This window comes from Enhydra lutris, unplaced genomic scaffold, assembly GCF_002288905.1.
Source record: "Enhydra lutris kenyoni isolate GAN:26980312 unplaced genomic scaffold, ASM228890v2 scaffoldscaffold33, whole genome shotgun sequence".
Taxonomy (NCBI): Eukaryota; Metazoa; Chordata; class Mammalia; order Carnivora; family Mustelidae; genus Enhydra; species Enhydra lutris.
Genome location: NW_019154117.1, coordinates 13161558 through 13177979, shown reverse-complemented (window position 1 = coordinate 13177979; position 16422 = coordinate 13161558). Strand labels below are relative to the sequence as shown.

The window sequence follows — 16422 nt, the reverse complement described above, 5'->3', positions numbered from 1 at the left end:
AATGCATGGGCATCTGAAGAGAAAAAAGGACAGCCAGATGATTCTTTTCACTTTGATAGATTTGAGCCAATGTAGGCACACATGCTTATACCCACAGCACTCGATTTTGTTTTGTGTTCACGGAGTTCTGGACACACAGCCTCCAAACATGGCACCAGGGCACAATGCATATTTTCATCTGAAGGAAAATAGCTGAAGGTCATTCCGACCTTCCCCCTCCCCTCCTCCCTGAAACAGATCATAAAGCTGTTACGTGAGGGGGGACCACCCTATCCTTGAAGGAAAGGAGCATCCTTATCTCCTAAGACAAAGGGATGCCCCAAAGAATCCAAACAATTATATTCCTCCACGACTGGGCACTTTTCACCAAACCTAACCTACAAATGCTCCTATCTCTTTCTCTGGGTCTTCATTTCCTTATGAAGGCTCCTTATCATGTAAAACTTTTATTAAATACATTTGTATGCTTTTCTCCTATGGTCTTCATCAAGTTAGTGTTCGGACCCAGCCAGCGACTCTAAGTAAGTCAGGAAAACTTTTTCCTCCCCTATGACTGTGTGGGATTGAATAAAAAATACAAATGTTGGGATGTCTGGGTGGCTCAGCCGGTTAGGCGTCTGCCTTCTGCTCAGGTCATGGTCCTATGGTGCTGGGATCGAGTCCCACATCAGGTTCCCTGCTTGGCCGGAGCCTGCTTCTCCCTCTCCCTCTGCCTGCTGTTTCCCCTGCTTGTGCTCTCTCTCTGAGAAATAAACAAATAAAGTCTTACCAAAAAAACACAACAAATGTCACAGGACCCCCAAAAGGGGGGAGGGGATGACGAGAATAGTTAATGAGCCCCAACAAAATAAATCTTATCAAGAAAACAAAACAAAATACCCTCCATTGTGATAAAGAATCAATGTGTTGCCTTTCCCCTAACTTGCCCTTTGTTGTAAGATAGTCAACTCTTAAGAGGGAAAATTTTAGTGCAGTCCGTCATGAAGCTTGGGTGGGGAAAGGGGAGCCTGCAACTTCCAATTTTAAACCAGCTGGAAGCTTTAAAAAGTGTTTCAGTCCCAAATCGCAACTGTTTAATGACAAAGTAAGATATACTTTCTTGTTCCTGATTTTTAAATTAAGGAACTCAGAACAAAAGGGTTTTTAAATGCATTTCTGTAAGGTAGAAATTAGGTTCTTTTTGTTTTTCAAATAATAGGTGGTTCCTCCAAAAATTTAAGACTAGAACACTGAGGAAAGGATCAAATAAAAGAGAGAAGTAGGAAAGAAACAAATTAAATTTATCCCACAGAGAACAGGTAACCAGTGCGTTACCGATCTGGCTTTGTTACAGATGACGTCCTTGTCTTGTCTCTCTAAGTCTGAGCGGGAGGGGGGGGGCGGTGTTAAAGGAACTTTAAATTTCTTATCTGAGAAATTAAAGAAGTGGATTTAGGTGACGTCTGTAAGAACCCTTCCTATCTTATGATGTTATTTCTCTAGGAAATCTCAGAAGAAGAACTAGAGAGGACTGCCAGAATTTAGGGTACTAAAAAGTCTTGCAGGCCTGGACAAGGGCACAAAGAGGAGAAAAACACCCACCTGAATATGCAAATTATGAGTCTTCGCCATGTTTCCCAGTTTACCCAACAAAGTGTCGGAGCAGGAAAGGGAAAAACGTGGTGTCACTATGGGCTTCACTCTAGAATACTGGAAATAATTTAAAGAAAAAACTGATAAGGAAACTATAGCTATCGTGAATGTGTGACATACCCCAACATGCAAATCATACAACATGATAATTTCATATCTTCATTTAAGGGGATAGTACCCCATTCTAAAAGTGGGTGGAAGCAGTGGGTTTCATGGAAACAGCTCCTGGCTGAGGACAAGAGAGAGAATATTCTAAAGCACCAAGTTCAATGGAAGAAGATCCTGTCTCAAATGACAGATAGTCCCAGTCCTACATCCATGTAAGGTTCAGATGAGGCCTTGACTTGGTGGCCTTCCTGGAGAGAAATGGGAAGCAGAAGAACTTCTAAAGGGGGCTGATATGGGGAGACTCAGAGAGAAGTGGTGTCCTTCCTATTCTCCATCTCCATCTTGGGGAGGAGTGCTGGCCATGGCCTCCTTCAGGATGTTTGGTGGTAGCACTGGCTCTAGTGTCACCCAAGATGAAGGCTGAGCAGGACAGAAGGGCTCAAAAGACGGGTGGTGAGCATGAGGACCCGCAAAGCTTCAGCTAGTTCTCCTGAGATTAGACTGAAAGTAATAGGGTTCTCACAATTTCCAATGAGACTTCAAAAAAGGTGGTAAGGGAAGGGTCTGGCTTGCAAATCTAAGAGATTACACAATGGAGCTACAAACTGGCCTGCTGGGAATGGGGGGAGGAATCGGTAATGCCTCCGTAGGCTCACCAACACCAGGGCAATGCAGAGAGGAGTGGCTGGCTGAGTGTCTGCAGGCCATGTGACATACCACACGTTAGGGACCAAGGTGGCCAATGCCTGGGGCATCACGGTGGACACCACCTGTGCTCTAGACCAGATCAGGATGTACAAGAGGCCAGAGCCAATGCTGATGTAGCCAACTTCCCATTGCTCCCAATCTGTCTACATCCGTGAAGGCCTCTCTCACCTCCCCAGGGACCAGTCCTGTGGGATTAGAAGGTTCCAGAGAAAAGGAAGGGAAAAACCACTGAAGCCTGATCGCACAGAGCTGAGTTGATGGGTCCACTGTAAAAATAGTCGAAGGCTCCGGGGAAACATTTCTGCATGCATGGAGTAAGCCAAACATACACGGACTAATCTTTACCAAACAACTTAATGGCCAATCTTACAAATGACACAAAAGCAATCCAAAACCAAGCTGGGAACAAGCTTACTTACATTCTTTTTTTTTTTTTAATTTTATTTTTTATAAACATATAATATATTTTTATCCCCAGGGGTACAGGTCTGTGAATCGCCAGGTTTACACACTTCACAGCACTCACCATAGCACATACCCTCCCCAATGTCCATAACCCCAACCCCCCTCTCCCAACCCCCCTCCCCGCTTACTTACATTCTTTTGGAGCATCCGTGACACAAATCTGAAATAAAGCAACAAATGGCTAAGATAGAAAATTTTGGCATTTTTAAATAGATTTTTTAAAAGGGTGAAAACATGATCCTTACATGTCTTAATTTCCATGCAAACATTTCTAACGCCATACATGTTTCCCCAGCACTAATTAAAGATTAACAAGTGGTAATTACTCTGCTTTCTCATTTGCAGCCAGAGAGATAGAGTGCAAAATCACAGGGAAATGCAATTTTACCCCCTAACATCAGCTGGGCTGTTCATGAGTATTCCCATATCACTCAAGCCATTCCACTGGCTTAAGTTCTATTTGGGGAAATACTGCAGGATGTTACGCTCTGTGGATATTGGATCACTGGCATCCTATGCGCCTGGAGGCATTTCGAAGCGTAGGGCTCTATGAGCACAGATGATGGAGTAAGGCTGTTGGAAGAGGCCAGAGATGGCTGTGAAATGGAGAGGGCAGGTCGGGGAAGGGGGTGGGTGTTGAGGAATGAGACCAGATGGGATGGGGGTGGCAATCAGGGATGGTGGTATCCGCAGAGCATATGAAACGGCGGTTTGTGCCCCAACCGAAAACATTTACTAGCTAGCTTTCTGCGTTGTGGTGGTCCTTTGTTTCAGAATAAAATGTGGATTAAGGCTTGCTATGACCACAAGATGCTATGACCACACATCCATAGACAAGTTCAGCATGTGACCAACGGTAAGAGGAAGGTGATGCTTCGGTCCTTCTGTGAGCACATGGTGGTTCCTAAGCCATCCTTTCCAGAGGACACGGTTAAGGTGAAGGAGGTTTGGAATTGTAGAAAGTTGGGCTTCCAAAAGTTGCATCAGGATAGGGTAGGTCTTGGAGAAGATTTACAACTAAAGAATGTTCTTCTATAACTCTTGGATGTTGAATGTCAGACAATGCAATTCCTTGTCAAATCAAATGCTCGGGGGACTATGGAAAAGCCATTAAATAAAGGAAATTAAAGCCATTAAAGAAAAACCATTAAAGAAAAAGAAATGTAGATAAGGTACTTTTGGAATCCACAGACTATCCCAATGTAACCTAAAAAAATATAACAGAAGCTCAAGATCTCAGGCAAGAGGATGATCCCGCCACCAAAAGGAATCTGAAGCACAGATCATACACTTAAAGCAAGTTCAATTTGGGCGCCTGCGTGGCTCAGTGGGTTAAAGCCTCTGCCTTCGGCTCAGGTCATGATCCCAGGGTCCTGGGATTAAGTCCTGAATTGGGCTCTCTGCTTAGCAGGGAGCCTGCTTCCTCCTCTCTCTCTCTCTGCCTGCCTCTCTGCTTACTTGTGATCTCTGTCTGTCAAATAAATAAATAAAATCTTTAAAAAAAAAAAAAAAAGCAAGTTCAATTTGCAGGAGAAGCCTCCATCTGTAATAAAGGAGAGGGAAGTGGTAAATCATTAACTTTTAAAAAGAATCCTTCATTTCACGAAGGGATTCACCATAGGACTCCTATAGCAAGTTCCCAGAGGCTTCGAAATGGTATTGACATGCACCATTTTCTTTAGGACCAGACCACCTGCATAAAGAAGGGCAAACCCACACAGTGCCTATGTGCCTATGGGCCCGGTTCACAGAGTTGCCTCTCTCCGTCTCACTCCATCAGTGCCTCAGAGGGACCGCCCACAAGACCACTCCAGATGCATGTACCTCTCCGTTTCCTTGATTGACTCCTCGGTGGTTTCCCTGTACTCTGGAACAGTAGCATTCATATCCATGCAGACCTTGCCCACAAGCGCCCGCTGCCCAAATTTATCTGTGAGAGGCCACACAAACAGAATGTGAAGTTATGTTTTTCCCCCCAACAGTATATCCCTCCCGAGCCTTTAGAAAACACACTTAAATTGAAATCATCACGAAAACACAAGTGCGAATGTGAAAGGTCATCACACCATGAAAGAACAGAAACAACAACAACAAACCACACCAAATTCTGTAAGTAGGTCAAGGTTTTCCACGGACCATTCCTTAGATTACTACCAGGATGATGATAATATTTGATTAAGGTCTAAACCCGTATGTGCCCAGTGTCCTCTGTTATGTGTAAGGTTATGAGGAATACACCCAATAATGTCTATAAAGTGTCTGGCACATAGGGCTTAGAAAAGATAGCGCTACTTTTCTTAACAGTAGCAAGGCCAATATTATCATCGGTGGGGAATTTGACTTAGTCCCCTAGCAGCTCTCGGCACTAAGGAACCGGCCCTCACTAGAGGTCCTAGAAAAATTTTTATTTCTGCTAGAACATTGAAGATACTGTTTGTCTGATGTCATAAGACTCTTGCAAAGAAAGGTCTTTTTCCTCTCTCTTTCCCCTGTAATTCACTGTGATACCTGGCCATTAGATGACTCTTCCATGAACCACCACCTTCACCATATACCTCATCTTGCTCAAAATCTTTGAGTATCTGATGCATATTCGAACCTCTCCATGGTCTGAACCATCCCATCTGCCCAACCTCCTCTCCCAACCCACCATGTGGTGAATCCTGTCCTCCAGTTCAGCTTTTCTGTTCCTTGCTTCCTCTATCCACTATGGACTTCCCTGTCCCCATACCTTTGTCCATGTCATTTCCCCTGCTGGGAAGACATTTTCCTCCCCCAATTTGATGTTCCTGTATAGTCCCATTCAAAGGCCCTTCTCTGAATTCTTTCCAGATGATCTGATTCTGAGTCTTCTCTGTCTCCTCCAAAAATAGCAATACATATTTTCAGCCTCTGGCAGAAACTACCTTGGCCAGCGAGCAGAAGTATCAGCGCATCAGCCAGTGGTATTTACTGAGCATCTGCGACGTTCTGGGTGCTATGCGAAGTACGAGTTTTGGAATTACTAATCTAAAGCGAGTCTCCAATCTGCTTACTAGCCGTGTGACTTGGGCATTATGGCCTCTGAGCATCAGTTTATCCATCTGTAACACGAGGGCATGAATGCCTACTTCCAACGGTTGTTTGCAACTGAGCTGAGATAATCCACGGTGAGTGCTCTGTGCGAAGCCAGGCATCTAGCAAGAGCACAGCCGCTGTTAACACAGTTATTAATCAAGGTGTGTGGTTAATAATCGTTAATAATTAATCGTCTGGCTCCTCAAGGGCAGAACTATTTTCTATTTCATTGTGTTCCCAGCATCTAGCACAGTGCCCTGAGCCCAGCCAACAGCCAAGACATGTCTGCAGATTATAATATAATAAACTGTTACCACAGTGAGAATTAGTAAACCTGCTCCCAAGCGCCCTAAACTAATACACAAAATTCAAACCCGTACGCGTCATTCTGGAACCAAAACCATAAATAAATAATCAAATTATATACACAATAAAAAGCATTCAAGGGCCATACACATACACCTAATTACTCACAAGAAATGCAGTGCTCAAATTCTAGCAATTAAAAGGCAGGACAGCCCACACGTGTAAGTCACTGCCGGGCACGGTCTGACTGTCTTGGCTTGATGTGCCCATAAATCACGCTTACATTTCCTCACCTGTAATTTCTGCAAGGAGCAGAGATGAGTCAGTGTGAATTGTTCCAAAGTAACAAGCTGTGGTTGTTCCATTCTTCAGTGTTCTCCTCTAAAAATAAATCACAAAAAACCATGAATCGCGTGTGCCCAGAAAAGTCACATGGCAAATAAAGATGAAATAGAATTCTAGTTTTTAATTTAAAAATGTTTTTATTTAAAGGTATGCCATCTTGATATGAAATACGGTTAAGGTAAATGGCAAAAGTATTTATATTCCGGAAGTGTAAGCTGGAGAAGAAGCTGGTACTTCTGATTTCCTAGAATTCACACTGTTCCGTGCTACAGAATTCACAAAATATAATACTAATTAATTCCTTGGTTTTTAGGATTATTTAAGGATATCCAAACTTTATTGTATCAAGGGATGAGTTAATGAGATTTTTTTTCCATTTCCTACAAGAGGGCAAAATTATTCAGCCAGATTTCTAGTTTAACCTAGCAGGTTAGTAGCACATTTCCACTAACCTAACAGTATAGGAGTATAAAATGTATTAACCAAGAAGAAAGAGACATGAGCAAGGGAAGCAATTCTTCATCCTCTTAGAAAACCAAAAAAAAAAAAAAAAAAAAAGATGAAAACCTGGAGGTGACTCTGGAAGGAGAGAAAGAAGTATAGAGCTGTTAATAGAGAATTGGCTAGCCATCTGTATACAGATGATTAAACCTGGCAAGACCCTTCTCCTCCTTGCTGAAATCAGCCAACCACCCCAACCAGATACTTGCAGGAGAGAATTGCTCTTGCAGAAACTTGCAGTCGTATTTGAAGACTGGACACCCACTATGGCAAGGTACGGCAGAGACTGGAAGGAGTTTTAAGTGGATAATCTGGTTGACCCTCTGGATCCTTGGTCACTTTTCCCCCAAAATGTCACATATGCAAGTCCCACCACTCCTGGCAGGACTCAGGAACTCTTTCCTAGAGAAGATGAATGGTTCTAGAAGGAAGATATCCTCACAACGGCATTTGGGGCCCAGAGTTGAGAGGGCTGTTCACTGCCATCACTGTTTATCCTATAATGAAGTTCCCTCGTCAACAAGTGCCACCCCAACCAGACTTCCAATCAGTATTTTAGAGCATCACACTTAAATATGAAATGTATGCCCAAGGTTCAACAAACATTGGAGGAAAGGTAGTATAAAAGAGAGGAGGAGGAAAAAAGAATCTGGAGAAAAAAAATCTCAGAGGAAAGAGGCAATCTGTAAGGTTAGAAGGAAACTTGATTTAAAAAAAAAATCTATGGGGGCGCCTGGGTGGCTCAGTTAAGTGTTCAACTCTTGATTTCAGCTCAGGTCATGATCTCAGGGTCATGAGACGGAGTCCCAAGTCAGGCTGCATGCCCTAACCAGACTAAAGCGAACTCAAAATTAAAACAGAAGTGTAATCTAACGTTTTCTATACTCTCAAAATTTTACACACATCGTGGCTTGAAGATGAACTCAAAATAGAAAGCGTTGGCTCTTCAGCAGGAAGGACAATGGAAGCGCCACACAGACAAGGACATTAAGTCTTTCTAAGGGAGGGGAGGACGGTTGTTTTTACTAGATGAGAATTGCACTTTCCCGTTGGACTGGGATAAAATAGAAAGTTCAAGAATCTGCCCAAATTATAGTTAAAAAACAGGACAGAGAGAAACCACAGAGAAAAAAGGGCAAACAAAGGAGGGAGAGGAGAAAGGAAAGAATCTCCAAGCTACTCTTACTGGTTCCCACTGAGTTCAGCCCATTTAACAAAGCGGCTACGTGTGTGCGACTTACGTAATTGCAAGAGAGGAGTTTGGCTTTAAACCCTAACTGAGGAGGCCACCTAACATACAGCCGCTTCCCTTCTTCCTTTGTTCTATATTTGGGCATCCTGGACCCAATGCCACCCTAGTTTCTCATAAGCTTTCAAAAGGGCTCTTCCGTTAGTGACGAGTTTGTATCTTTCCCATTTATAAGAATCTACCAAGAACATCAGGCTGTGGGTAGTGTTTCTCAATCCTTCCCCAGCCTTCAGTTCTTGACAAGAAAGGTTTTGAGACCAAGCTTTTTGAGCTCAAAATAGATGCCAAACATGGGATGACTACAAACTTCGAGACGAGTGGCGCTGGCTTCTTAGCAGAGTAGATGATCTGCATTTCCACTGGGCTGAAAGAGGGAGCAAAGAGTGGCCTATTTTCTTTCGATGCATCTTATACCTCCATGGTTTGACAGCTCTCTGGAATTAGCTGGATTCATCAGTTGAATCTTTGACAACCCCACAGAGTAAGCACATTCCTTCTGTCACCCAGAATATTCACAATCAGTTTATCTTGGCACCTTTACCAAGGATCTCACTCTCCAATCCCTTGACTGCAAACGATAGGATGTATAGATTCCTGAGCCTTTAGTGTTTTTAGTTTATTCCAGTGTACTTGGAAACTGTAATTTCCCATCCATTTGCAATGTTTATTTTTTTTAAAGATTTTATTTATTTGACACAAAAAGAGAGAGCACAATTAGGCAGAGAGGCAGGCAGAGAGAGAGGAGGAAGGAAGCTCCCCGCTGAGCAGAGAGCCTAATGCGGGGCCCGATCCCAGGACCCTGAGATCATGACCTGAGCTGAAGGCAGAGGCTTTAACCCACTGAGCCACCCAGGCGCCCGGCAGTTTGCAATGCTTAAAGGAGGATAATCCAGGCTTGCTTTACTGGGATTTTTTTTCCTAAGTAATCTCAGGAGATGTTTGCTAATATATACTTTAAATTGCTTGCATAGTAAATGATCAACATCATCTATGGCGCAAAACTCTAGGGTCTTGATTTACCCATTTGCTGAAGTATAGATCTAGAACTGTTTTATGAGGGAGAAAATAAAACAAACAAACAAAAATGGCTTGGATCTCTTCATACGTATGGTTTTAGCATCCCTGAGCAGTCTTCAGTCTAAGGACAGGTTCTAGTTAACAAATCTCAACTGCTACAGATTTCAACAATATCATCAGCTCATCTGACTATTAAAGTATGCAGGCCTGCCTGCTCATCACCAGAAACATAGGAGTAGGCAATGCAAGTATCTGTCAAGAATAAAATCTATTTTGTACGCACTGACATTAAATACTTAACTCTCTGCTACAAGAAGTAGTATTTATGGAGTACTGCCTGAAGGATATAGATACTCTAAATGTCTAAACATAAAACAGTAATATATTTGTTTTTTTTTTTTAAAATACTATAGCACCTTAATAACATATATTTTGACAACATAGCATGCATCTATATGAAATATTATTGAAACTAATTTTTAAGAAAATCAGTATAAGGAATAGAAATGCTTTACCTTAACAAATATCTTCTTTTTTATCATATACACAGTGCAAATTACATCACTGATTTTCCTCCCTGGGTCAACGGCTAGAAACTTAACGCTGAACTTGTGGCAAATTCTAACAACTGCATGGACCCCCATGGTAAAACCCCTCTCAGTTTTACTTTCCTTTCCCCCTTTTTCCCTCTGCCATGCTTTCATGACTCATTTGCTTCCACTGTGTACTATGCTATTTTAAGGTATCTCCAACCCTTTTAAGAACAATGAGAGGGATAAACAAATTTTGAGAAAAGATCTGGTGTGGTTAACACAATTCATTGCCCAGCAATTTCATGCACTGTGTTAGTCCTTCTCAGGTTTTCTGGTGTCATGTGGATGCAGGCTAAATAGGAAAGAACCAACATTATACTGAATTTATGATTAAGGAAGTCAAGTATACACAGGATAGCCCTCGCTTATACTCCTCAAAGGGAGACTAAGCGCACTGCATGACAAAGGGTAGGGGTCAGATAAGGTATTTGCAAAAGGTATTCTCCATTGCAGAAGCTATTTCTGGTTGCTGAGTGGATTTGGAACAGGGTTTGGGGTAGAAAGAAGGATTTCCCTGAGAGAGTGTTAGTAAGGACATCTTCTGAGCCCTCACTATACAGTTGGGGAACTCAGCAGTCACTGGTCAATGACTTGAACCAGCTCCATCGCTCTCTCTAGTGGTGTTAATGCTCATCACATTCCCAAGTACCCCGCTATAGGAAACCATCCTATTTTCCCTCCTTTGGGAAGCTACTAAAATAACGTGAAACCCTGTTAACTGTAATTTACAGTTAACTGTAATTTTAACTTTTAATTTTAAATTTCCTTACATTTTTTAAGGCAAACATATACAATGCTTACCATGTGTCAGGCACTATTCCGAGAACTTCACAAATACTAACTTATCATAACAATCCTATGAAGTAGTTACTATCATGATCTCTACTTTATATTACAGATGGGGAAAATGAGTCACGGAACTTTCCAAAGGTTACACAGCTATTCCATATGGTCCCCAGAACAGCACTGTGGATTGGCAGGAGTAAGGGAACACACACGTGCATGGAACTCAAATTTAGTAACTTGAAACACAGGAAATAACAGATTGAGAGTCAAGAAAGCCCACCAGATAGGGGATTTGAGGACTTGGATTCAAGTTTTCTCTCTGCTAGGGGTTAGTTTGTGTAGAAGACGTAGATGGTCCACACACCCCTGGGGCTGTGAAAAAAACTGAAAATGTCTCCACAGTCCACTCTAGCCTCAACTGCCTGTGCTTTGTAACTAAAATATGCCCCAAGAAATGGACGTGTCTACAGGTGATTTGGTCATAACACACTGCTACTCACAAGCAATATACTTACGACAACTCTGGTATATACTTCTTCCGCAAAGTCAATGTTCTGGAATTTGAGTTCTGTAGGAAATGTGTACGTGGTCAGCCAGTCCAAAAGTGGCAGGTCCACATTACTCCCAGCAAAAGAATACTGAGGGGCATGGATGTGTGTATCAACCAGCCCGGGCATGAAGAACTCACTGAAAATAAATACAAGGGGAAAAGAATTTAATAACATCTTCAATCATTTTCCATATCTTTAAATCCCATTTTCTCTCCACAGTGATTTAATTGTTCACCCCACTAGGTTAGAGCTAACGCAATCAGATGACTGTAAATTCTCCTCTTATCTAGGGATCAAGAAACAGAAGTGAAGCTCGCTGGGAGACGTACGGCTCGTACACTGGAGCGGCGGAACGGCTGGTGTGAGGTTAACCAAAGATGATCGAGGCAGGCAGAAGCACCATATGGAGAAGAAGCAAAGCAGTCATGGAACAAGACATCCGATGACTTTGTTCTTATAACTGGAGGTTGCAGGATGGAGAGCAAAGATGAGAAAAAAGGTCTTTAAAGGTTTTAGAGCCATGCTGAGGAATTACTCCTAAGTCATTAAGGATGATGGGCAATGACAAACAGTGGCCGCAGTGCTAGACTCATGGGTCCTCTAGACCTTGGCTGACTCCTTTCCCCTGTGAGGTAGGGGCTGGGTTCTGAAATGAAGCAGCAGGAGCAAACTGAGGCTGGTTGGCGACAGGCCATCCTGGGAGATGAGACTGCCCCTGGGTGGGGGTGTCGGATGGGTAAGTGAAGACACAGCCCCCGAGCTCGGACAGCCTTCTCCAGGTGCTGATGATCCCTCCTGCTTGTCCCTTGGACCACCAACTAATTATCATATCTCCATGGATTCTTGTAACAGAAAGTCCTGGAAAGATGTTTTGAAGGGTTTTCAGGGGCACTACCCATAGAACGAGGCAGCCCCCAAACTAACAGACACTTAGAACGAATTCAGTTCACTGGTGTCTGTTAAGTGTCTACACACATCCAAACAGATATCTGTCAGAAGACTGTATGTACCACCACCAGCACCCCCTGAGAAAATATTAATTATATTTTAACATGAAGAACTTGAGCTCAAAAGTTGACATAACAGGGGCGCCTGGGTGGCTCAGTGGGTTAAGCCGCTGCCTTCGGCTCAGGTCATGATCTCAGGGTCCTGGGATCGAGTCCCACATCGGGCTCTCTGCTTAGCAGGAAGCCTGCTTCCTCCTCTCTCTCTCTTTCTCTCTGCCTGCCTCTCCGTCTACTTGTGATCTCTCTCTGTCGAATAAAAAAAAAAAAAAAAGTTGACATAACAAAGAATCCCTTATGCTACCAATTCAAAGGTATACCGCCTCAGTGAAAGGCAAACAAAGCCCGGGGTATCTATAAAATGCATTATGTTTAAAGAAATGGGAACCAGGAATGGTGGCCATAATGTTGTTGGTGGCCACAGTGGATAATGTTTGCTGAAGAGGTGCGTGTACTGGGCACGCCATCCGTGTGTGTTGTCGTACTTGTGGGAGGCAGTCTGTTACAGGGGTTAAGTACATGCATTCTTGGGGTGCCTGGGTGGCTCAGATGGTTAGGCACCTGCTTTCAGCTCAGGTATGATCCCAGGGTCCTGGGATGGAGCCCCACATCCGGCTCCCTGCTCGACAGGGAGTCTGCTTCTCCCTCTCTCCACTGTCCACCCTGCTTGTGCTCTCTCACTCTCTCTGTGAAATAAATAAATAAAATCTTAAAAAAAAGAGAGAGAGAGAGAGAGAGAGAGGCGCCTGGGTGGTTCAGTGGGTTAAAGCCTCTGCCTTCAGCTCAGGTCATGGTCTCAGGGTCCAGGGATCGGGACCCGCATCGGGCTCTCTGCTCAGGGGGGAGCCTGCTTCCCCTTCTCTCTCTGCCTGCCTCTCTGCCTACTTGTGATCTCTCTCTGTCAAAATAAATAAATAAAAGTTAAAAAAAAAAAAAGAGAGAGAGAGAGACTTAAAAAAAAAAAAAGTATATACATTCTTGACTCAGACTACTTGATTTTGAATTCAGACCCCACCATCAACAAACAGTGGGATCATCAACATGCTATTTAACTTCCCTGTGACTCAGTGTTCCCTTACGTACAACAGAGATAGGAGTTACACCACAGGGCTGTTGTGAGGATTGTTAGCAAGTGTAAAAACAGTGCCTGGATAATAAAAAGCACTCAAAAAAATAGTAGTTACGATGATGTAATGCTCACAATAAACTTAGGAAGTAAGTTGTCCTCATTGACAGAAGAGAAAACTGAAGCTCAAGAAATGTAAGTAATTAAAAAAAAAAAAAAATCACTCAACTAGTCAGCTTTGGAGCCTAGATTCCAATCCAGGAGGTTTGTCGGCAAGCTCAGTACTCTCGGTCACTACCCTTCAGAGGACAGAGTTCATCCTCCGCTTTGGCTGGGAAGAGCCGTGACAAGCTCGTATGGCAAGAAGGTGGCATTAAGTGAACCTACAATATGGGGGGCGCGCAGCACGGGGGGGTGAACTATGGATTCCTCTCAGGCGGGACTTGCTGACCTCTCAGGACACCTCAATCCTGGGGCTTTTCCTGTCTCCCAACACCACGAAATGAAAGGGCCGAGTGATTTGTTCATGTTGTTGTATTGTTCAAACAAATAAAATTTCCAAAATATCTGGTAAATTTTTAAAACTTTCCTAAACCTTGTGGGAGTTCCCAAGGGAAATAAGACGTCTTCAAAGAGATTATAATCTAGCTGAGCAGATTAGGGGTGGGTGAGGCTATGTTTGGGGGGGTGGGGAGACAGGAGAGAGGGAGATAGAGAGAAAAGCAGATCTGGTCAAAATATAAAGGATCTTAGTGGGCAATTTCACTCCTAGTGGTTTATCCAACTGAAATAAACAGACACTTATGAAAAAGCACCGTACAAAAATATTTGGAGCAGGTTTATGTATTCTAGCCTCGAACTGGAAACAGTTCAAATATCACAGGAAAACAGATAAACGAACTGTGATATTTCAACACAATGGGATACTATTTGGCAATAAAAAAGAAAGAACTACTGGTATAAACAACAAAATGGATGACTCTCGGAAACATTATGAAGAATGAAGAATCCAGACACAGGAATTATTGATTTATTCCAGTCATATGACACTTAAAAACAGGCAGAAGTAATCTATGTGATAGAAAGAAATTGAACAGGGGATGAGGGGCTGGAAGGGGCACAAAGGAAATTTCTAGGCTGAGAGGAATGTATCATATCTTGACTGGTATATGTTGGGTCACATAGTTACATGTGTCTGTCAAAATTTATCAATGTATACATCTAAGATCTCTGCACTTTACTACATTAAAAAAAAAGTTTCAAAACAACAGTCCCCCCCCCCCAAACAAAAAAAACCCATCTTAGAAAGGGTCTTGAATAATCAGCTCAGTGAGTTAACTGGTATTGGCTATTCTCTAGCCAGGAGGGAGGGGATGGTGAGGATACTTGTTACTTTGTTTTTTCCTCTCTTTTGCAGAGCTGTGACACACTGAACCTCGGCTGTAGGACATGAATTTGGCCGTGGCAGGGATGTGCTGGGAGACTCCTTCCATGCATGTCCCAAGCATGACATTTCTGAATAAAGATTATGGTGATAAGAACAGAAAGGAAAAGATGAATACAAAAGAAAAAGCTTGATATTTTATTAGCTCTGGGCAGCAAAGGAGAGGAATGAGTCCAAAAGAGAGCTTTTGAGCATGTGAAGCTGATTATAAGACATGATGTGCAGGGAATGTAGGAAGAAATCCCACGTTGAGGGCGGGGTGATGTTATTAAGTCTAGAGTCAGTGTGATCTCCAATGGTCCAAAGAGCATCAGAAACATGGGATAAGAGGTGACAGATTCAGGTCTGAGAGTCCGCTCTGCAGAGGTAAGCCTTGTGTTTGGTGGTGCCAGCAATTTCTGTGGATAAAGAACAAAACTGAATCTTGAGCAGTACCGTCCACTTACAAGAGTAAGAATGAGGAACACAAGGCTATGCTCATTCTGGGCAGACCTGTCAGGAGGACTGAGGGAGACCCAGGAAAGAGGGGTATCAAGGACAGCAGTGAAGGGAAAGGAGTACAGCACAGAGATTATCAAGGGCAAGGGTGAAGGGCAAGTGGTCTCAGGCAACGAGAGCCCTCATTTCTATGCGGTGACTGGGGAGACACCTGATTTCATGTGGATTCAGTCCTATACCGTAGAATACTTACCAGATCTCTAGAATGGTTTAGTTACTGCCCTACATGTGGAAAAGAAACCCATGAACACGAAAGATCAGTGTTTAGAGAAAGTACTGGGCAGAGGGAGAAATCCCTTTAAAAATATTTGGTAGTGGAAGAATGGGAAGGTAGGGGGAAAGGGAAAGTCATGTTTTGTTGAGGATTTTGTTAAGGAAGCAGAGATGAAGGAACTCTTTTCAATTTTGCTCACTCACTAGCTTCATTGCCTTAGAAAAGCTCAACTTCCCCATGGATCAATATCATTAATTTCATATTCTAGACTTGCAGTGTTGGCCAGTCTGTATCTGAATCTGAGGACAAAGAAGACGGCTGCCCCAAATACACTTATCAAAACTCATATTTTAACAAGTGGACAATGTTCATGAAAGCTCTACCATCAAAACATATGACAATCTAGAAGGTTCTGAGGTGCCCAAGCTGTTTGCTCAACATCGTCAACCCTCATTCACCTGCCAGCCAGGAGGTGTGATGTCCCTGTGGGCTTGGGAACCCCAGGCTCTTTGAAAATGACCATTTCCTTGTCCAACAGTGCAGGGGCGTAAAACAATCAATAACATCCTGTCTTTACTTAAAATTTGGGTATTTTGTCCATTATGGATTTTTTGCATTAATTTTGATTTTTTTAAAAAATGGTGCATCCAACTATTACTTATCTTGATTCATGAGCTTTTCCCCTTCCCGACTACCCTGAAATTCCTTGCCCAATGTGAATGCCTCCCTTGTTTCAGCCTAATCCTGGCCCTGCCGCCCTCTCTATGGCCCATGGTCACAATCTGATCTACTTCCATTAAAGCTCGGCTCAGAATGCTCCAGTCGTAATTTTCATTTAAGAAAATCCACATCCTGGGCTGCCCGGGTGGCTCAGTCAG

The 16422-nt window shown here is 43.0% G+C and overlaps 1 protein-coding gene across 1 annotated transcript in view; it reads right to left on the bottom strand.

The window, feature by feature from the left end:
• Window positions 1-16422, bottom strand: part of LOC111153586 (guanine deaminase) — a 78703-nt gene that overhangs the window by 17537 nt on the left and 44744 nt on the right. Inside the window, exons 3-7 of the mRNA XM_022512712.1 lie at window positions 11283-11454; window positions 6570-6657; window positions 4738-4843; window positions 3046-3073; window positions 1582-1689 (exon numbers count right to left, since the gene is read on the bottom strand). Of these exons, the coding sequence (XP_022368420.1) occupies window positions 1582-1689; window positions 3046-3073; window positions 4738-4843; window positions 6570-6657; window positions 11283-11454 (502 nt within the window). The remainder of the gene's footprint in view (window positions 1-1581; window positions 1690-3045; window positions 3074-4737; window positions 4844-6569; window positions 6658-11282; window positions 11455-16422) is intronic.